Source organism: Hyposmocoma kahamanoa, unplaced genomic scaffold (genome assembly GCF_003589595.1).
Source record: "Hyposmocoma kahamanoa isolate Upper Pololo Valley unplaced genomic scaffold, ASM358959v1 78, whole genome shotgun sequence".
NCBI classification, from domain to species: Eukaryota; Metazoa; Arthropoda; class Insecta; order Lepidoptera; family Cosmopterigidae; genus Hyposmocoma; species Hyposmocoma kahamanoa.
Window position 1 is genome coordinate 9,322,590 of NW_020653945.1, and position 24,455 is coordinate 9,347,044.

The window sequence follows — 24,455 nt, forward strand, 5'->3', positions numbered from 1 at the left end:
TGAAAGATACAACTCTTTACTTTATCTAATATTAGATTAGTCATTATTGTAGTTAAAATACCACGTTATTATTTTTTTGTCCTTTCAAATAAAGGTGGGGTTCCCCATGACGCATACCGCTGTTTCTTTTATAATTCAGGCCGAAGTATCAAGGACGTAGTTGACCGTTACTACACCAAGGCCGGCCAGATGTTTTATGTAATTATATTAAATAAAAGATTGTTAGAAAAGAACTTACATTACAATATCACCACGTGGCTTTTGCAAGAACATTCGTGTATAACTTATTACAAAACAGGCAAGTTTATTTTACTTTCTTTTGAAATCAATTATGTCGTCTTATTGGTAATACAATATACATTATATGTAAAAATATCTTGAGTTACAGTTAGCGCTAAAACGCGTAAAATATTTCTTTGCATATAATTATGCAAAGTAATATTTTACGTTATTTTACATTATCATTAGAACGTCGTCGTAACATTCACAATCCAGTTTTTGGCAAAATTTTATCTTCTTTCACAATCTATCGATAAAACTATCGACAACAACTAAATTACTATTAAAATTTTTATGAAAACGGGCAACCCTACAAATGTGATTTTATTCCGTCTTCAAAAAACATACGACAAACTATACAAAAGTTATCTGATGTCAGAGCAAGGTGTATGCGATCACAGGACTGCAATTTACTGTTAACGGGTGGTTACAAAACAGCTTTGATAAGAAATAATTTACCGGAAAGCATAAGATTACTACCATTAGTATTATTCGAATAACTTTTTTTTATGAAAAAAGAAACCGACCACAAAAGTTCGTGAAATTACATCTATTTGCAAAGTTTTATTGGAATCGGTTACCGGAAAGTGCGCTAAATCGGATTTATCTCCAAGTTTGCTTCCCTTAGAGGTGGAATATTTTCTTCAAATTTAATTAGGACCAATTCTGAGGTACCTCTTTCCAACAAAAGAGAATCATCAAAATCGGTTCACAAATGCGAGTAATCGCGTAACATATACATAAAAAAATATAATCTAATTGAGATCCTCCTTTTTTGAAATGTTACTTTTTCTTATGATCTACAAGGGCTTCCACAATGATTTACAATAAATGTTTATAACAAATGGTTTACAAAAAAATGATCTACAAGGGTTTACAATTTACTGTGAATTTTTTACTTGGATATAGGCTATACAGAACGTCCACGAATATTCATTTTTGTAGGTTATACAGAACGTCCACGACTATTCATTTTATGTATATTTTGCTTCTTACTACATAAAACGATCTATTCTCTCTCTTTAATGAAGCCTCACGCTAAGAATTTTGTTTGTTCATAATGGAGAAACGTCTTTAAATTTACATCAACATTCCAGTAGGTACTCTCTATAAAATTGTAACCGCATTTTTGGTGCCAAGTATTTAAGTTCTTAAGTTAAGCTTCGCGTGTCTCGACGCGTCGTAAACGGTCGAGATAAGGGAGATAAATTAATCCTAAGTCGACGAGATCAGCGATAAGAGATAGTGGTACCGCTCCCGGGCTTAGTTATAATTAGATAATGAAATCAAAGCTTACTTTACAGTTACGCCTTTATGCCGTTAGTTTTGTCTTAACATTTTTTTTGCTATCATTACTTCATTGCTAAAAATAGTTTCCAACAAAGGATAGCGCAAGCATTGCAAAGACGCATTTTAAACAATTACCAGATATTTATTACGCAAGATACGTTTATCACCCTATTCTCGTACATTTTGTACCAAGTTCCACTTTGTAAAAAACTTATGCTTACTTTTTTCACTGCGCAGACAGGTAACATAGTTGGTAGCTATATTAACACGTTCGTGCTAGTGTACGCCAGCGCAGCGAGTCGAGTATTTAACAAGGCATGTGATTTGTTACAGGATCGGCTCCCGAGCGCGGCGCCGGCGCGGCGCCCACCTCCACCCTCCTGCTGATGACAGAATAAATTGTGATGCTGGCACGAACAGGATCCTACAGGAAACTACGTCCTAGAGGACGGCGAAGGACGTTTTAGCTAACGAATTACTAGTTTTACAAGTGAAAGTGCCTAAAACCTAAACATGGTGACTAATCGACGTAATTTAATATTTAGGGTCAGTATAGTGATCAATGTAGCCGTGATTTTATACGCGGCGATGCAGTTGTCGGGCACGCCTTCGCCGACTGGCGAGTGGGTGCCCATAACTGCCGACGGCACGGACCGGGGTGTAGACGTGCGGTTCTCTGGCGACCTTTTAAGAACTCCACGGATTGTCAACGACACAGAAGTCAGGTCAATTGATTCAATTATACAAGGTTCTGACGAATACACATCGCAAAAGACGCCGTCGACTACTCCTAGTGTAAGTAAGACTGTTGCCGCCAACAAGACTGTCTCGAGTACTGTTGCTGTAACGGCATTGACGAAAAACGTCAGCGTTGTATCATCAGAGCCTACGGTTACGACGAACGAGAGTGTCCAAGAGACTCAAGACGACACAGTTTTGAGTGCAACCACTTTGGCAAAGGTGCGGACTTTAGTGCAGTGTACTGAAAAGGAGTTCGAGCCTGAGGTAGTGCAACGTGGGGAATATTGGATGCTGAAGAACTATGTGCGAGCGGAACACGGGGCGCTGTCTTGCCATGAAACCATCACGTACACGACACACGCAGGCTTCGAGTTCCTCGACAACGTCCAGCCTCTAGTCGAACGGTAAGTAAAATATTTGCTTTCGAATTTCTTGTGTATTAAAATTGATTGGAAAGTGCACACGTACGTGTGCTCAGTTTCACATCGCCAAGTCGAAGAGAAGTTAATGCGGTTGTGAGTTGGTAGGAACGTTCATTGTTATATTTAACGCTAAATAATAATGAATTTCGAATTTTTAAACATATAAAATCGAGTAGCGAGTACCGTTCCTAGAACTAGTAACTTTGTAGCTACGTAACTCATTCGACAGTTTAAAATTAAAAGGGGCTATATGGCCGTAGAGTCGCGTAGTCGTGTAGTTACCCCTTTTTATCTTTCAACCGTTGTCGATACACTCGCGTTTGTCTTCTGGCTGAGTTATCTTTCAACAACAAAAAAACAAAAGAATGTGGAAAAGCATAAATATTGTTACTACAATCATTGACTTAACTACACTCTTTATTTTCATCATTTGATTCCGCTTGTTTAACATGAAAGAGAATAAATACTGCCTCTCTCTTGCATTCATGATTATTGTCACTTCAGTTTTAATTTCAAATTAGGTAACAATCACTTACTTTAAATAATTTAGACTTTTATTGCGTCAACCGTCATAGGACAAACGATTAAATCTTTTGCTCAAATCGGGCTTAATTAGTCGCAAGACGTGACGTCATCGCGCGCGCACGACTTCTTTGGCAACTGCATGCCGGCTGCCACAATTAAAACAATGCAGCGCTCCAAACACAATTATAAACAATAGACAATTATAGCTTGATGTTGCATACTGATCTCTACCTTGTCTTATCACTAGTATTATGATGTGCAATAGATCACACCTTATACTACATTATTAGTTGTCCTAGATAGGAAAACTAGTAGAGTAATCGTAGAAATAGCAGAATGTCTCCCCTGTGGAAGAAACTGCAGCTTTATTGTCCACTAGTTACCGAGAGGAAAAAGAGGAGAGGTTGGGTGAGGCTCCCTTTACATAGGTCGTGTGGGCGATCTACTATCTATAAAAATGTAAAAATATTCGAACAAAAGCGACACGAAACATTAAACGAAAAGCACCAAGTAAGTAAAGAGAGACCAAAGTCCTCTTATACCAAACCAACTTTATTGATCTGTTTGTGATCGGGCATTTAAAAGAAAATTCGACGAGTCATATTAGGGCACTCGTTAGAACCTAATCTCAAAGGGTGCTGTTATTAAAACAGATAAACAGGACTATACTGTATGCAGTATGCAGCGAAAATTCCTTAAATTATTTTTTTTAATATGCTTTTCATCAGCACCGCAGTAGCGCTCTGTAAGAATTTGATGGTTTGAGGGCGCGTTCAAATTAGCCGCTGTTAGACGCGCTGCAGCAGCGGACTGAAGTGCGGTTGCAGCGCTTCTAGAAATTGTACTGCTGCGCTGCTGCAGCGCATCTAACAGCGGCTAATTTGAACGCGCCCTAATACAAAATTATATGAAATATCAAATGTTTGTTTGTATGATCGCCCCGTATGTCTTCAATAATTACTCATCCGGGTTGAGATAAACTTTCGTGAGTTCTGCCCACGGCAACGCCAACAAGTTTCTGAAGTGTAAATGTAAAGAACAAAAAGAAAAAAGAACAGAAAAAAGAAAGATAAAAAAACAATTTAAAAGTGATATAAAAATATATTTATTATAAAAAAGTAATCAGTACTTAGTTAGTATTCAGTAGAAGTAAGTATTTTCAGTAAACACTCCTCACACACTTAACTCCCAACATACTCACATGTAATTCACCAACACTATTTATATACTATCAAAGACAAAATGTAGGCCAATAGTATCGCGTCTCTGATTCAGTACAAATATGGAATTAAAAAAAATAAGATTCCGTGCTCTGTCTTTTGTGTTCTATATATACAGTCAAATACTCTTTACTGCTGAGTGTAGTATTAGCGGTGGTCAGTACGTATGTCATTTGAGGCTCTATGGTTTAATAATTTAATTGTTAATTCTGTAGAAAAATGTTCTATACATTTAAATTTTTTATTGAATTGATATTCAATAATTTTTTTAGGTGAAATTACTCCACTAGTTTGTTATATATAAGTTATAATTATAAATACGAAGATGAACACTTAGAAAAAATTCCTTCGATCCGGCCGGATTTGAATCACGTCGATTCAAATCCGTGTTAACTTTTTTTCTAGCATCTAGCATCAGTGTTGCCAGGTCTACTGTTTTTCCAGTAGATCTACTGTTTTTCGACGACATCTGTTTTTTAGCGAAAATCTACTGTCTTTTTAGGAATTTTCAGATTTTTTACTTTTCACAACTATTCTTGTCGGCTTTTTAGATTTTGTGAATCGTCTTTTTGGAATGGAAGCGTAGACAACATTAAATAAAAAATGTCGTAAACTGTTCTTATTGGACATAATAGGTAACTTTATGCACTCCACTGAATGATGTTTTTTTAGCAGGTCCATAAATGTATCTACTAAAATTTTTTTACGTGCATGCATTTAACATTAACGTGATCTCAACTGTGACTCTCTGACCATATTGAACATTTGTCGGAGTTTTTGCAAAACTTTACAATGTGGTCAAATCATAGAACATCGTCCTTATTTATTATTAGGTATTTCATTGGCATATTAGTCAATCACAGGTCTAGAAAATGCGGAGCAGCAAGATCTATGGTATTATTATCCAAATACAACTATTATTGTCAGATACCAACATCAAAATAACACCAAAAACATTAGGTGACAATGTTTGAAGAAAATCTATTAAAAGTGTTTCAAACACTACGGTGTAAGTTCAGCATCTACTATACTTTTTCCTCAATCTACTGTTTTTTTCAGATTTGACCTGGCAACACTGTCTAGCATACCGTGCCAGACGCTATACGAACTAAGCCCCGGAACGAACCAGCGGATCTCACGAATTTTTCTATGTACTTGTTGTCGTACCTTTGTATTTGGTTTTTCAACGACTTTTTAGCCGTAGCGCCATCTATGAGAAATCTATGAAAGTATTTCATCACCCAATTAGATACCTTTACAGCTACCAGCCCCGGCTAGAGACGTCGCTATTCACTGTATTTAAATTTTTTATTGAATTGATATTTAATTATTTTTCATGTGAAATTACTCCACTAGTTTGTTATAATTATCAATATAAAGATCAAACACCCAGAAAAAAATCCTTCGATCGATCGATCGATGTTCTCATGTATAATGTTTATTTTTAAAATACTAACAACCCCGCTGTACCATATTACTGAAATCACAAACAACAACTTTTGTTCCATGACTTTTGATAATTCTTTCGATTTTACTTTCGTACAATAATAAACATACATTAAAACAGATCTTAATGGTGACAACTCTGTGCGGTAGCAAAAGAAAGCATCCACTATTATAACAAAATTATTTTTATGAATGACACGCGCACGCGGGGGGCGTTCCTAAAAACACAGACCTAAAAAGTATCAGATGGTACACTAAAATATTTTTGGTACATTTATTACATCATGTAAAAAGTCATGGAACAAAAATTATTGTTTATGAAGTTAGTAATATAATCCTGTTAGTGTGTTAGTATATTACAAAGAACCTGTATAGTGGGTAACGTTACCCTCTTGTTTATGTAATACTTTAATCGTAAAGATACCTGCCTCTACATTTTACGGTGTCTCCAGCGGCGAATACTTGCCAGGTGAAGCCTGAAAACCAGCATTTCTTCGACATAGAATTAAGCTATTATTTTATTTTAATTGTTCCGTGTTTTGTATTGAAGAACAAAGACTTTATATTTATATATTTAAATATCAGAACTTTCTTTTGCAGATGCACTTCCAAAAATCTGTTTTTCTTTCTGTGGCATTGCAAGATGGGTTCAGATAGTGTGAAAGGTATCCAGTTCTTTAACATAACTCTTTAAAGTTCCAAGGCTGAGATGCAAGAAACACATCAATAAGCAACAAAGCAAGTCCTTTAGAAAATGCGAATTTGATTGAGAAGTCGTATGGTGTCAAGGACTCTATAATATTCATATGTAGCTACATTACTTCACGGTAAGCACATAAATTGAGCATTGATGGGAAATTAATGACCATCCACCTCGTTTTCTATATTTCATGTTGAGTTTAAAAATAAATTTATGATAAGAATATGTACACATTCGTACGTACGATATTTCAATGGATGTACTCGTAAAATTGTTTCGTAACGACATTGTGCAGAAAAGTTAAAACAAAGTAAATTGATTTTGATTGAATATCATGATGTTTCTGAAATAATAGTCGATAACGATCTGGAATCCTGAATTTCTCCAAAATTTACGTAGTTTGATGAAACTATTTATGTTATTATAGCATTCAATGCTAATACTAATCTCAAATGTTTTCAAACGTTTCAGTTCAATAGTTTTCTAAGTTCAGGTGTTAGAATTGTACATAAATATTTCTTATTTCTTATTATTCTTTTTTTTTTAATTCCATATTTGTACTGTATCAGAGACGCGATACCACTGGCCTTTGTCTTTGATAGTATATATAGTGTTGGTAAATTACATGTGAGTGGGCGTCGTATGGCTGAATGATGCTAATGATGGGGAAGACAAGAGTGTGGATGATATTATTTTTTGCAATATTTATTTAGTGAATACCTGATGTTACTACCAGTCATCTATTTTTTGTAAAAAGACTCCTCTCGTTTGTTACTATTGTTGATACAAAGATCGAACAAACACAAAGAAAAAATCGATCCGACTGGACCACGGAAGAAAAAACAATGGAAGTACCTTAAACCTCGATTACTACCAGAACCGAAGTCGCCAAAACTCACACATTCTTAATTTGAAACAGTACAAAAATCTTGATATTGAATGGTCGCAGTTTAAAATTTAAAAAGAAATAACAAATTCTGGATTGTCAATACAATTTACAATTTACCTTTATATCGTTAAAAGTTCAGTACCATCAATACCTATTATTGCAAGGTATGACGTTTTGATATTCTATTGAAATTTTAATCAATGTGCTGCCATCTAGCATTTAATTGCTAAACGACGACGAATTGGAGTTATTAATTTAGTTATCAAAAGAAGAAGCGACCATATTTCAGGGGTATAAGCTTACATTCGTAACAGAAAAATATTTGGATAAACAGAAAATTGAAAATTTATTAAAATAAGACTTTCCGATGAAATGAAATACCACCACGGCTAATATTTTTGATGCGGCTATCATTTTTGCACTCCAAAACAGGCTTTGTTTTGGGGTTTTAGAGAATTTATAGAAATACCATACAAAGTGAAAAAGGCGGAGTGAGCTCAGATAGGTCTTTCGAGACCTATCGTTGGCAAGCGTCTGAGGCTAATTAACAATTTCTACTGTATTTATTGTTCTGTGGACTGAACTCTAACCTGTAAGCGACGAGTCCAGTCGGATCGAAGGAATTTTTCTTTGTGTTTGTTCGAACTTTGTATCATACAATAATATAATAATAATATATAATAATAAAATAAAGTGAATTATGTTCGTTGACGTGTCTTACAAATTTATCATATATTAAATCTGTGCGTTAAAATCTCATTTAACAACTCAAAATCATAATTCTCTGTTACTCAGTTATGGCTAAGCAAATTACACCTTAAATCGTCGAAATTGTTAAGCGCTATACTAATTCGTAAAGCATAGTCCCTTGAAAAGAACGATTAATGTAGTAGTGTAATGATAGAAATCCCATTACACTACTTACAAACATATGCAACATGTTGTATAAATTGTACATCATTCAATACACGTAATAACAAACATTTGAACACAGTCACCTTAAATTATGACTTAGAAAGATTCACTAAAAATTATATAAATTGTACATTGATTAATATTAAACACCAAACGTCCTGGAACGCTATTGTATTCAAAGTAAATGTAGAGGTCGACTTTTTAAGTTACAGAAGAGAGTTCATTGAGAGGGGCATTAAATTGCGTAAGTTACACAACTCTAAGCCTTCAGCTAACGTTAGTAATTTTTTTCGCCCGTGACTCAGACATTCAGAAACCGACTTGTTATCATCTTTATCATAATATTCATGAACATTCGACATCTAAAACTCATAGTGACAATTTTATTATTTTTAATCAGAATATACAAGGTCTTTGTAGTAAATTAGTTCTTTTAGACGTCACTTTTAAGGAATTATATGACGACGGCAATGAGGTAGATATTATGCTTTAGTGAAACATTTGTAAAAAGAGGTTCGGAAACTAACATAAAACTTAGTAATTATAAATTAGCGGCAAGTTATTGTCGCGAAAACAGTAAAGGCACATGATTTTAATACAAAGTATTTTAGACTTCAAACCTCTCCCTATCGTTTCGAAATTGGCATCGAAACTATACTTTGAATGTTGTGGTGTGGAAATTGTAGGCATTGGTCTCATTGTAGTTAATATATATAGAACTCCGGATCATACAAAAACTTTCGTGGGTTTACATAAACTAAATACTTTACTCCACCATCTGTCTGACAAATTCAAATATAAAAAAAACCGTTATTTGCGGTGATTGGAACATCAACATATTACAGGAAAATACAGCTACCAAAGATCTTCAGAGTATTCTTCAAAACTATAACTTTAACATAGGAAATGAAACTATTTTTCCGGATTTCCTATATGTAACAATCGCGAAAACCTGAGGACTCGATATAACTTTAACGTTCACATAAAATCACCAACTAGGTTAAACTCGTGTATTGACTTAATCGCCAGTAACATAAAATTAGTAAAAGCAGGCGTTCACATTCTGGCTCTTTCTCACCACGAAACTACACAAACGTTGACTTTGAGCATAGGGAGTTAAAAAGCTATCACCACTTGGTACGACAGCGGCGAGACTATAAAAATGAAAATATTCAGAAGTTCTGTGAATGCGTTTCAGCTCTTTCCTTTTCTGATATCTTAGGCTTAGACAATGCTATTCAGGCTTTCAACAACTTTTATGATTTAATAGGTCTTTTATGAACTATGTTTCCCAATTCTCAGAGTTAAAATTAACAATAGGCCAAAAAAGCTGTTCTGGCTAACAAAAGGACTTAAAAAATGCTGCAAAACAAAACGATTATATAACTGTATTTGAAATACAGAGCATCAAAAATAATAAACAGTTAAACACAAATAAATTTAAAATGTATAATAGTAGCCTAAGAAAATTATCTTAAAATATCAGAAAATCAATAATCTTTATATCCACAATAATAAAAACAAATGTAAAGCGACATGGAATACAATTTCATCTACAATTAGTAACAGTACCTGTAAAAATGATATAAAACATATACGACATAACAATATGATATATTCAAACCCAGATGACATTTGTAATATTTTTAACGATTATTTTATAGATTTGACAAATAAAAATAACTTTACCCAACTTAACTTGACTAAAAACTGCATGACATATCCATCTAATTCATTCCCATACAATATTTTTGGAACCGATAAATGAGAAGGAAACTTATAACATAATTATATCTTTAAAAACCACCAAATGCAGTGGCTATGACGGTATAACAACTAAAATACTTAAAATGTGTGCCTCTTATATCTATCATCCGCTTGCACATATTATAAATTTATCGTTTAGTGATGGTCTTTTTCCAGAACAGCTAAAAACTTCTGTTGTCAAACCCCTATATGAAAAAGGCGATAAGGAAAGCCCAAGTAACTATAGACCAATTACATTAATCCCGACTCTATCCAAATTATTTGAAAGGACTCTGCATTCCAGGATAAATGCTTTTTTAGAGAAACATAAAGTAATATATCACTCTCAATTCGGATTTACAAAAGGTAGTTCTACAACTCTTGCATGTTTTGCGTTTTTGCGCATTGTAACGGAAAGTATAAACGTACTCTACTCTTGTAATGTCAGTCTTTCTAGATATGACTAAAGCCTTCGACTTTGTAAATCACTCAAAACTACTTTACAAGCTTGAAGCATACGGTATTAGAGGAACAGCCCAAAATTCGATAGCGAGCCACTTAAAAAATCGGACAACAGTATACGGAAATAAGTAGATTAACAAAATATAAACACAATAATAAATTAGAAAAACAAATTTTTGGATCACACTTTAAAACGACTAATTCTGGAATACCGCAAGGTAGCGTCTTGGGTCCGTTACTGTTCCTACTCTACATTAACGATCTCCCACGTGATATTGATCATAATTGTATACAATTTGCTGACGATACAGCTCTTATAATAAAATGCCAAAACAAAGCGACTTTTAACACTGACGTAAATAAAGCACTGACAGACGTAATAAGTTGGATGGACATCAATGACTTGAATATTAATATAAGTAAAACCAAAGTTATGACATTCAGATCTTACAACTCAAATCCCATACCGGTTAAAATTAATTACAACTCTGATACTGTATATGAAGTAGACACATTTAACTTTCTTAGTTTAACAATCGACAAGAACCTTAACTGGAAGGAACACATCGAACAGATCTGTTGAACCTAAACAGATTTGTTTACTCTTTACGAAGACTAAGGCAAACTGTCTCGCGAGAAGCTGCGGTGACGTCCTATCACGGCTACGTTTCGTCCGTGCTACTATGGTAACTCAGTAATCTTAGAAAGAGCGTTTAAAGTCCAGAAGAAGTGTATTCGAGCAATTTGCGGCACATGGTTCGATGACAGTTGCAAACCGCTGTTCAAAAGGCTAAACATATTACCTTTGCCATGCATGTACATTAGGGATATCTGCGTATTTGTCAACTCTCATCCTCAACATTTTAAAACACGCGGTGAAGTCATTCAAAGGCAAACTAGAGCAAAAATTATGAATCTCTTGTACCAACCTCGTTGCCATAAAGTAATTTATAAGAATAACTGCTTCAACAATGATTTACAATAAATTACCAAACTAAATTAAATTGTTACAAGGACATACTTTTAAATTAAAATTGACAAAATGCCTTTGACACATGGCTTCTCTAGTAATAAAGAATATTTAGACATAGGAAATCAAACTATTTTTCCGGATTTAAATCGCGTATATTTGTTTTTTTTCAAACAAACCGACGTTTCGGGCCCTTTACAGGTCCCATGGTCACGGTTGACTCTGGGACCTGCACTAGGACCTGGGACACGGTTGACCATGGGACCTGTAAAAGGCCCGAAACGTCGGTTTGTTTGAAAAAACAAATATACGCGATTTAAATCCGGAAAAATAGTTTCATTTCCTATGTGTAACAATCGCGAAAAATCTAAGAACTCGATAAGAACACTTAGAATTTACAAATCGTTACATTAATTAGAAACTATAGAGACTAAACATTGAATCCCATTAATATTTGCACATCTGCTTGCAAGTTGAATACAATGTACCTAATTTTACTTAAGACCTTTGTAATTACTGTATTCTGGCAAATAAACGTATTCTATTCTATTGAGTAATTCTAGAGGAAGCTGTTTTATAAATATATATTTGTTCTGATGGAGGCTGCTATTTCTATAATATCAGAGTAAAATCACGTAATAACCTTGTTTTTGACTCATGCCGAAACAACTTTCGCAGTCAGCATACCGCTTTTATTTCGATTGCAATACACCGATTTTCACCTCGAATTTGTCTATAGAGAGCAGAATTTCTAGTTGGAATTTATTGGAGACTATAAATTCTACTAGATGTTCGCCTGCATTTTCTTAAGTACCAATAGTGATTTTGTATAGCTTGAGAGTTTGAAATACTGCTTTTAAATATTGCCTACTGCTTGAGACAAAATGTTCTTTTTTTTAATGTGGAAACATTCTTGAAACATAGAAAAGATATAAAATTCTTAAAAAATAAGGAACTATTTCAAATGATTTTGTAATTATATTAGATAACAATTTAAAATGCCAAATGAGACTGTGCTATTCAGACAGCAGCATCAAAAGATATAAAATCCTTTCAAAGTATTCTTTCGAAGCATGTATATAATATGAAGTCAGATTAAAATATCACAAAGATATGACAATATCAATGTGACAAATATATCGACGGTGGAAAGATAAAACGGGGTTAATGATACTTACTTTGAAAATGAGTTATGGCCAATAAAATTTTACATTTTGGACTTTGGGCCGTTCTTGCCGCATGTCGCATAGAGTTGAAATAAGATTAACTTAAGTGTCAAGCTAGATGTGCACTTGACCCTGTACAAATGTCTACAATTTTCAAGTGACTACCACTTTTCGAATAACTGTATTTTACAGTAAATTTTTACTAATAGCTACCATCTACAATAAATTATAGTACCTACCGGCACGCTATGACGGCCGTTCTAACGTTTGTCCGCTCATCAAGTTTCGTATTAATTCATAACTACGTTAAAGGAGCTAATTGTTGTACGTTGTTATCAATGGCGACGTGTAGTAAAATTTATGGAATGTATAATTTTACGACACAACTCGGTATTTGTTTTTCGAAATTCGAATTTAAAAAAATGAAATCTAATACGATCGTCACCTAAGGGATCTCTGGCCAGCACAACTTCTATCTCCGGCAAACTCGCGTCAAAGCTCAATGCAAAACAAAGCAGTTTCGAATTGATAATATATTATGTAAACATTTTTGTTTTATTAAAACTTTTTAATCAGCTACCCCTAGTAATACTGCTTATAAATCTAAAAACTTACAGATGCGACTCACATTTGATTATATTTTTTTTGATAATGAATTGAGATTTGACCTCACTATTGTAATCTGTCAAAACTGCCATCATAACGTGCCGGTACTCTAATTATAGGTATTTTATTACTAATACCGTTGTTTTAAACATCGAAATTTTTATTTAAATTTCTGCAGCGGTAGTAAATTTAACGACATCAAAAATCAAAAACAATCTTGATTTTTTAAAGTTAGGCACCAGGGTCAGAGATATTAGGCGTACCTATACAGGTTATGTGTATCTACTACTCAATTCAGGCGTAGTTCAAAACATCAATATGCAAATCAAAGGAATGAATACACTAAACCCAAGTATTAAGTACTTAACTAAGTATATTTCAAAATAAAATAAAATACCTTTTATTTAAAATGCCTTTTATTTGAAATTGTTTGTCAAGGTTGTAAGCTGTCACAGAGGATGACTGACACACGTAACTAGAGGTGGGGGTTTAAACGAAAAGCACTTAAAAAAAGTTTGCTTTTTATTCTAAGCACGCTTTTTATTTTAGGCGTAAGCGTTGGTCAGTTCTATGCTCTACAATTTCATTTTTTACAACTTGCCTAAGTTTCAAGTTTCGCCATTTATGTTTCCTAAACAAATTAATTCGTCAAAGTGAAAAATAATTTTATAAATAAAAATAAAACTCGTGTTTTACAAATAAACTTACTTAAGTTAAAACCTTTGGTGGTCTATTTTTTTTTTACTTGGGGGAAATCTTTATAGATACCCCAGAGCCCAGGGAGACTCAGGGGTTATGTGGGGTCTCTTGGGGTGCAATGCAGGCTCCGGAGTCCCTGTCCAGAGCCCGTTGGTGGTCTACCCTTGCTGTTCGCCGAAAAGCGCATAAAAAGCACGCTTTTTAAAAAAGCTACAACATTTAAACGTTTATAAACTTAGCAGTTTTTCCCATCTCTACCATAACATAGATTTTTTCTAGTACCCATACTAATCATATACATAATCAGTGGTCATTTAGTTTGGAATTAATTCCACTACGTTCTTTTTGTTCCTTGTTTAATTGTTAGCTATTTTGTAATTAGGCCTTGCTCAATAAATTACTATTATTATTACACTTTCGACCGAACATGCAGGCGTTGGCTTGCCATTTAATTTTATAGTGAGACATTAAAACAGTTATACATTCTTCGTATCATTTATAAGACGAAAGAGGTAATTAGAGAACAAAAAAGAGAATCATATAAACCGAAATTGACATTGTAAATCGTGTGTGCATTTAAATTCGAATCTAAACACCGCCGTCTAATTTTCAATATGATACTAATATTGACGTCAACGTGTGTCACATATTTTTTTATATTGTGACGTACTTACAAAATGTTTAGGCGTTTGTTTCATGGCCAGTCAGTTATGCTGTTATAAGCGAATATGTATTGTATGTACGCCGGTTACAACATCCATAATATTTGTGTTATCGTAATGTTACAATTGCAATGAATGATTAGATAATTTTACTAGTTTTGACGAATATTCGGTTACTATTTGGTACTCGGCCGATTCGTTAATTTTTTTGCGATTCGGCAGTAAAAGAAAAAAACAAGAGCAAGAAATAAAACAGTAAATTATTAACTTTCATTAATGCTGGACGTAAGTATATTGTAAGTTTCAGAAAGCGCAATTTTTAGATTATTTATTTAAAAAATCAAAGTCAAAACAACAAATTTAAGTTACTTTTGTTAGAGATCATAAAATACCATATTGAATGAAAACTAGTCAGGAATTCCATGCCTGCTAACTTATTTCTCGAACGCTATAACTTGGGCATTTTGAAAACGAGGGTAAATAGGCATTATTTAAGTGTACATGCTACATCGTCATTTTCGATCAGGTAAGATGGAGGTCAAAGGTACACTTATTTTTTATAAAAAAAAAACGCATGCTGACACTAGCTAGTCGGGCACGCTCCTGACCGAATATTCCGTATTGGGCCTTATGCCTAATATACTAGTATTCGTGGCAACACCAATTTTTACAACGCTGTATATATTCATATATTAATGTTGATGACTGTGCAATGTTTTTCCGATTTCTACTATTTTTATTCTAATCGTGACACCGCGGAAATATCTTTTAACGCCAAGTGAAAAATTTCCAGACATCTTATTTTTATAAATTTTGTATTAAAATAGAAGCAAGCTACTTAGCTTCTATTTTAATACAAATTTCGTAATACCCATAATCTTTACGTAACGAACTACGACTTACAAACACTTACAAAACAATTGTATATGGCCGGATTATTTAATCTGAAGCTTTGGTTTCTTCACGTAATGTGTCGCAAGCTACAATCGCACTTGGTCATCTCAACATTGTCTGATAGCTACAGCTATTGACACTGGAGGAACTATGTACCAAGTTTCGTGTTTTTGTTTCTGTTGTGGATCGATAAACATTATAGTACACTGATAACAATATTTTTATTGAATGTCACGATGTTTTTACTATCGTGATCTTTATCTTGTGAAAATACTTCACTTGTTTATTATTATTATTATTGACACAAAGATCGAATAATCACAAAGAAAAATGTATTTCATCCAATTGGTCTCGAACCAGCGTCTGTTGTCACAACGAGGCTACCGCTCTTACCAACTGAGCTATGGCTTGATCCGCTGTAGGATTTTCTTTGTGTTTGATCGATCTCTATATCAATAATAAAAAAAGACTAGTAATAAGTGGGGCTACTCATGAGGTTATGCATAATTACGTCTACCTTGGCCAAAATATCCAGGTTGGCAAGCACGTCTTCGAGAAGGATGCCGACAGGATAATTCGTTTGGGCAGCATTTGGGAAGCTTAGCAACATCTTCAGGTCGTCAATCCCATAAAGCCTAAAAACTAAGGCATTTAACCAGTGCATTCTCCCAGTTATGTCCTACTCAGCCGGGACGTGGACGTTGACAACAGGCCTCATCCATGAATTCAAGGTCGCTCTGCGTGCGTTGGAGCGAACTATGCTTGGGGTTTCTCTGATGTACCGAACCCCTAACAAGGTCATACGTCAGAGAACTAAAGTGACCGACATAGCTCGCAAAATCAGTAAGCTTAAGTGGCAGTGGGCCGGGCATGTCTGCAGGAGGACTGATCGCCGATGGAGTAGACTTGTTCTGGAATGGCGACTACGTCAAGGAAAACGTAGTGTGGGACGCCCTGCGGCAAGATGGACGGACGACCTGAGCAAGGTGGCCGGCAGTGGCTGGATGCAGCCGGCACAAGACCGGGAGAGTTGGCGTGCTCAAGGGGAGGCAGTGGATGCGTGTAAGCTGATGATGTGAAATGAAATGTATATAGAACCTTAAATGTGTGTATATTGTTGGTTTTTTCTCCAAAGGCCAATTTGATTATTGATTACATTAATAATTATATGTAAGTACTTTAAGTACCGTCATCTTACCTATTTCTGCCGCCAAGCAGTAATGTGAGCATTATTGCGTTCCGATTTTGAAGGGTACTGGTGAAATTACATGCACATGGGACTTGTCAACTTATGTTTCAAGATGACTTGCGCAGTGGCAGTGCCGGTCAGATTTTTGTGATTGAAAACTCTGAGTGGCACTGCAACTGCTATGGACAGGCGTGTCGCTTATGAGTTATTCGTCTTGTCATTTGATATTATTAAAAAAATAAGCGAATAGTGCTGTCGAACTTAGAATAGATGGTCAGTATTAATATTTCTTCCTTCTGCTTTTTGGAGTTCCATATTCGGCCCAATAGCAAACTACGGGCCGAATAGCCAAAAGTAGGTCGAATGAGCTGTATACCGAATAGTAATCGAATAATCGCTGCAACTGTAATTATTGTGCAAATAAAACTTATTATTCATAAGCAAAATGTGTTATTTTGAATATACTATAAACAATATACAATTGTAAATGAAACCTGCTCAAAATACAAAATCAATAGACAAGTTGTATTTAATTTTAAACGATTAATCCAAATTTCCAACGCGTACTCGTTGTTCAAAAAGCAATAACTCATCTTAAACTTGAGATGACATAATCAATTAGAAGTTCTAGAGCCTCTTTGAAACTTAATTAATGTATCATGAACTCGAGTCTAATCCGACGGAATGCTTGGTGATTGTCAATTGAGTAATTGTACAGTTCGAGCGGAGATTGCACATCAGATGGGCGCGGGCGCAGTACCACACACGACGTAACAATAGACGGGATAGAAGGAGATGGAAGCTACGGTAATGAAATCTTTGCAACAAAGACTTCATTACAGAATCTCAAGATTTCACCAATGACGGTAATGATGGTAAAATTCATGACGAATTGGTAATTCTACATTATCGTATCTGGTCCTGGATACGATTAGAACCATTACATACATATACATAGTTGTCATAGAAAGCGATTAAGGGGTTTGAATGTTCTTTTCATAGTAATGATTAATTTTATTTCGGTCAATAAGTTTAAGTTGTTGAGGGAGATGGGCAGCAGTATTCAGTTCAATCAATTCAAAGTGATTTATTAAAGACGGTTGATTTATTGTCTGCTCCAGTAACACGTACTAGTGTTTCGGTTTATTAGATGAAACGGTTTACACTTTGGGCTCTGTATCTTAGAAATAGGTGTTCTCGATAGTACTTCATGAATTCCGTTGCTGCTTATAATACAGGGAATTTCCTACTTTGAGACCAGGTAATTAGTGCGGCCTTATTATCAGGTATTAAAAGTTTATGTGGAGCGTGTGTGTCCCACACCGGTCCGAGAAGACTCGCAGGATGCTATTGTTGCTGCCACAGAGGCGCATCGTTTCTTAATAACGGCCGAGAAACCGTAGTCACCTTGAACAAATACAAATGTATTCCCATGCGTAATATGATTCTATGATTCCTCCTTTATTGATAGAGATTGACAATGTTTTAAAGAATGATTTCCAATATTCGGCTAGTGAATACCAAGTGGATGGTGATGTGTCTTATAGAGGGTCTATCGTGTAACTTGAAAGCCTGTACAGAACGACTTATCATAGCTGAACATTTCCAAAACCCATTCTCTTAGTAATTCTCTTAGTAGGATGGATCTTTATGTTCTGAACTTAAAACTGGCTTTCAAGTTACACAGAGAGCTGAACATTTTTTTCTATCATACATAAATACCCGATTGGATGACTCAAGTAACTGGCACTTAACACAGTGTTAACTAAAATTTATTTTTGTAAACACTTTTACTTTTTTGTTATGATTTATGTCATGATTCTATCAACAATGAGCTTCCGGAAAATAGTGAAAGGTGATACCAAATTAACCTTTGTTTCGCAAACTGTAATCTAATGACCTATCGGGTTGCTTTCTTGTTTTATGATAATTAGCGGCTATTCGTGCGGACGGTAATGAGGATCTCCTTTCCTTAATAGGTATTATGAATTAGCTTGAACTGAAAACTCCATATCTGTTTCGTAAGCACACTGTATGTATTTTCATTTATGATAATAAAATATTAATATATGTACATACCGATGTTAAATTTACGCAATAAATTTATTAAATAATGTATTCGTTACGCTTTGAATTCGTTAACACTGTTTTAATTAATACTAATCAATTTAAAAGGATATCAACCCACCAGCTAAATTGAAAAGTATTCCAATATGAATTAATTTATTACAATTATGTACGTTTAAATGCCACATATGTGCGATACATTGTCCCCGTCCCAAATCAAAAATAGCAATCTAGCTTCGCAGTTGATATGACGGAGAGATTCGAAAGCCAAAATCATCTACCTCGACCTCTGCTTCTATTACTTATTGGCGTCTTTGCACTTGAAATTCTAGGTGCGTGGTATTCTTTCAATAAAATAAAATTAAAAAAAATATGATCGTATTAGTAGTTCTAGCTAGAGGATTACACTGCTTTAATAACCGTAAGGTTCAATTTGTAGCATAATGAACTTTCTGCCAATTGTGTAACGTACAAACTAGATTCGAGCCAAAAATAGGTCACGCGCCTTCCGGAGAATTCTCACGCGGTCGCGGGAATTCCCGCAGCTACCGTATCGTTTGTACGTTACACGATTAACGTAATAGAGGACGGACATTATGCTATACACAATTTCGTTACAAAAATTTACTTCTTTCCATTTCTCATCCACGGCAAAGTAAATAGAGCATGTAAAGCTATTAGGTTGGTTTCATAGCCGTGCGGATTTATCTGCGGACCGTCCGCGCGGAGCAACGCTGCGGAGTAAAACGTATCGCGTTAGAACATCATTTACAGTGACGCGGATTGCTCCGTACGGAACACGCTCCGCGTGAATTCTGCATAAGTCACCCGTTCGTTCATTGTAGGTGAATGTCTTTCGTGAATATCCGCACTAAATTAAATACTCGTTTCAGTGATGCTACGCATGCGGATCGACTGTGAAACTAGCCTTATAAAATGTGACGCGAAGACCCAGTATTATCTACTTAAAGTGGACCTAGTCCCAGTATTTAAGCTTGCAATGTAAATTGTAGCAGCAGAGACCCTTGTGAAAGAGTTCGTCCAGCGAAGTACTGTCACCTTATCTATTCCTGCCGCCAAGTAGTAATGTGAGCATTACTGCGTTCCTGCTTTGAAGTGTAAGGGTGCTGGTGAAATTACAGGCACGTGAGTCTTACCAACTTATGACTCAGGGTGACAGGCGCATTAGCATTGTCCCTCACATTTAAAGCTCTGAGTGACACTGAAACTGCTGTAAACAGACGGTTGCTTAACATCAGGCGCACGATTTGTTCGTCCCGTCTTTTGCATAAAAAATGTACTTTAGCCGTTTTGTGTCATTAAGAGTCAGTTCAATTCAAAAATTGATGATCTAAACTATCTCCTTACCAGTACGATGACGAAGCGTTCGTACTCGAATACATATATGTAGTATAACACTAATACCAGCTTAGAGCATACCGTTGAGAACGCCTTTTGCTGAAAAGAACTTGAATGGGTTGATGACCTCGTCGAAACTGTGGTTGACACCTAGATTGGTGTCCTTTCTCTGTACGGATATGAAACCCAGTACGGCCCAATATGCCAAACGAAGTTTTTGACGAGCGCCGTCATTAAAATTTTGTTCTTGTAAAAAAAATACAGTGCCACAATGCGCCACATTTTCCAACCACTATCACAAACCTCATACACAATCGACTATAACAAAAAAGCGCTTATATTAACCTAGTGAACCTGACCTCTCAAACGGTAGTCAAAGTGAGAGATAGAAGGTTAACAACTTATTATTAGCTGTTAGGCAAAACCTCTCTAAGATCATAGATAACTTGCCTTTGTTCTTTAGTTGCAAAACTGGCAGAAGTTGTAGACGTTTGTTTGTATCTGGACGACTTAATTGGAGACGCGCAGTTACGTTTACTCGTACTCGTATTGTGACAGCTGTTTAACACATTTTATAATACTTTACCATTTAGTTCCACACTCTTTCCGACAACTTGAAAGTCCGGAGCACTCCATCCCTGTGTAACAGACTTACTGCTAATTCGCGCTTCATCTTTCCTGACATGTACGGCAAATGGAATACACTGCTGGCATTTGTGTTCCCTGAAAACCACAACCTAGGGCTATTCAAGGCTAGAAAATAAGCATTTGCCCAACAAACGCGTAGCATTTTCGGCCACATCGTCGTTTAACATCAGACAAGAGTCTGGCGCTAAGTACGTCTATGTTGTATTAAAAAAAAAGAATAAGTGGAAAAAAGCTCATATTAGAAGGCATAAAAAATATTCCAATATATTTCTTTAATTTGTTGGTATGTACGTACTACTGTTAAGATGACAACACCTATATTGCATCCCTGTCATAAGTTATTTCCCAAATTGCGTTTTAAGTCGTTGCTATAAAAATTAGTAGATAACCGATTTTTTAGTCGCAACGCAACAGCGGCTAAGGCTCTAAAATACACCGCCATTATTGTAACTGTCAATTAGTTGTGAAACATATAATTAGCCCATTATATAATCTCAGCTTCATTGTTAAAAAGAAACAGTAGCTAAGGTGATTAAACAAGTTATTACGAAAATGAATGCAATTGAGTAGTAAGTTGAATATTTATAATCCTACATTATTTTGAAAATTGGTTTTCAAAATTATTTCTTACTAACCTGAAATAAATAACATTCCGAGGAACACAATAGTATTTTGAATATTTCATGCAGTTCACTATGCAGCTCATGCGATTAAAAAAATATGAAAACTTTCGGACATAGAAACCATTATATTGGTTTACTTTAGCTACTTTCGCAGTTTAATGACATACGACATTTTGTTTCGGAGTAATGCCGATATTAATTGAATTTTTTGTCGTGCTGAAACTTGTTGTTAGTGCAATGTATATCGGAGTTCAAAAGTGCTTTTCAGAGACAAGCTTAAACACAATTAACATTCTTACACTAGCATCACAGTACATGTATTGAAATTAAATTTATGTTAAGAATAAGTAATTTTTTTTTGATGAAAAATAATGATATGTTAAAACGGGAAATCAAAGTATCCACACAGTCACAAATTCATTGAAGGGGCAATGTATAACGCTTCAACCTATAACATGATTGCGGTTGATATTCAACATTAGCCATTTACGAGGTTTAAAACTGTATAAGTAGTGAAACAAACACTATACACGAAAACCTTCTTTCTGCCACTTGGATAACAAAAATCTATAGTAGTGATTTGTTTTACTCTTGCAGATTGTTTTGATCCATGATATTTGAATGAATGTTATTTTTCGTAGCAGTAGAGCTCCTTGTGAAAGAGTTCGTACAGGGAAATACTGCCACCATATATATTTTTGCCGCCAAGCAATAATGTGAGCATTCCGGTTTTGAAGGGCAAGGGTGCTAGTGAAATTACCGGCACTTGGGACTTGTCAAATGTCTCAGGGTGATGAGCACAGTGGCAGTGTCCCTCAGATTGTGATTTAAGACTCTGAATGACACTGTTATGGTCAGGCGAGTCGCTTACCACCAGGCCCACGACTTGTTCGTCCCGTCACCGGGCTAGAATAGCCTCATGCTCATGAGGATATATAATTGGTTGAGTACAGTACAATTCCGCGCGTTAGTTTATTTCTGTGACAATTATGGTCATGGTCAGACTTTCGCACCCGCACAGAACAGCAGTTACAGTTCTAAAACTACTTTTCTCTAATGACTATAATTTGCGCGAGCTATATGAATAAATTATGTCGAACCATGGCCAAAGGACAAATAGAACATAACACTGAAATTGGTCACGCGTGACCGATTGTTTCGTAGTCCACAAATCGAGTTAGCCACCGGAAACTGATATAAAAAAATAATCTTATTAAGTTATTACACATATACATGGCAAATCTAACAAATCCCAAACAACATTTATTTTTGTATTTTTGTTGTAACGGTCAATAGTAATAAAATATGGCGTCCGTTAACAGAAACGCGGCTAAGAGAGGAAATAATTTTTTGAGATGTCTTAAAAAACCATAACCCAGTTTTAGAATATTGAAATTCTTTAATGATATTTCAGCTATGCATCGTTGGGGTAAGTTCCGATAAGTCGAACATGTTAACTAATTTTAACTGTTTTTAAAAGAGAATTTTGTGCTCTATTTTTTTCTATTTAAAACGGATATATGACTATTTGTCACTTCGTCGTATTTTAGTTAGTGGAAGGCAGATATATTGAACAAACAGGACTTTATTTTGAAATGCGTGAACGCGATAGGTAACTGTAAAATAATTATTTGCAATTCTTTTAAATAATTCTCTTCTGCTTAGGGTGCCATCTCATACCGGAGGTCCGCTATTATTATGGCAATTTGGGTCCGTGAAGTTGCGGCTCTGCAAGATTTTGAAGCCACATGATTTTTCTACGACCATGTCTTCTGCGGCCCTGGATTTTTCCCTGCAGAATGAATTGCAGTAGAGAGTATTTGTCTTTTGCAAGATGTGCCCGAAGTACTGCAGCTTCCCCCTTTTAACTGTTTTCAGGACCTCTAAACCTTTGTGCATACTCTTGTCATTGGTGACTCTATCCGTCCACATTTCGAAGTCTTCTAACCGTTTACATAATGTCTTAGTTATTAGTCCATGCTTCTACTCCGTACAAAATTATTGAAAATATGTAGCACAGCACTAAACGGCTTGTCTTGTCGATAGTTTGAGATTACAATTGCAAAGAAGGTGGGTCATTTTAATAATAGAAGTCTTAAATAATTATATATTGCAATATTTCTTATTATTGAACATCATGTAGTTTTTATTACCCTGATTGTTCTTTTTTTGTGGAAATACTCCTCTAGGTTGTTATTATTATTGATATTAAGATTGAATAAACACAAAGAAAAATGTCTTCCGTCCAGCTAGTCTCGAACAAACATCTGTTTCTAGCGTCTGTAGCCACGTTTGGGCAATAGACGCTGATTCGAGTCCAGTTGGATCGAAGATCTTTTTCTTTGATTGATATTTGTATCAATAACAATAATTATTATACCATCATTATCAATCTATTATATACGTCCCACCGATGGACTCGGATCTCCTCTATTTTTTTATCATGTGTATCAAGTGACGGGACGAACAAGTCGTGCGCCTGATGCTAAGCTACACGCCTGTTCACAACAGTTGCAGTGCCACTCAGAGATTTAAAACGCAGAGATCTGAGGGGCACTGCCACTGTACCCGTCACCCTAAGACCTAAGTTGACAAGTCCCATGTTCTCGTAATTTTACCAGCATCCTTATCCTTCAAAACTGGACACAGCAATGCTGAAATAGGCAAGGTGGCAGTACTTCCCTGGACGAACTCTTTTCCAAGGAGCTGTATTACTGCTAAATCTATATAACGAAATCACCACGCTAGCCCAATGCGGGTTGGGAACTTTCTTATCACAATGTTTTCTTTCACCGAACAGCTCATAGCAAACTTCAAATTAAATTTCGCACTCACTCAGAGATGCTAGCCCGGATTCGAATTCACGGCCCCTGCTTGAGAGGCGGTAGGGAAACCATTGCGCTGCCACTGCTTTTGACATATTTATTTTATTTAAAC

The 24,455-nt window shown here is 35.4% G+C and overlaps 1 protein-coding gene across 1 annotated transcript in view; it reads left to right on the top strand.

Annotated features, from left to right (window-relative positions):
* The window catches only part of LOC113232957 (beta-1,4-glucuronyltransferase 1), a 131,009-nt gene that overhangs the window by 49,025 nt on the left and 57,529 nt on the right, over positions 1-24,455 (top strand). Inside the window, exon 2 of the mRNA XM_026467876.1 lies at positions 1,903-2,714. Coding sequence (XP_026323661.1) covers positions 2,083-2,714 — 632 coding nt within the window. The 5' untranslated portion in view covers positions 1,903-2,082. The remainder of the gene's footprint in view (positions 1-1,902; positions 2,715-24,455) is intronic.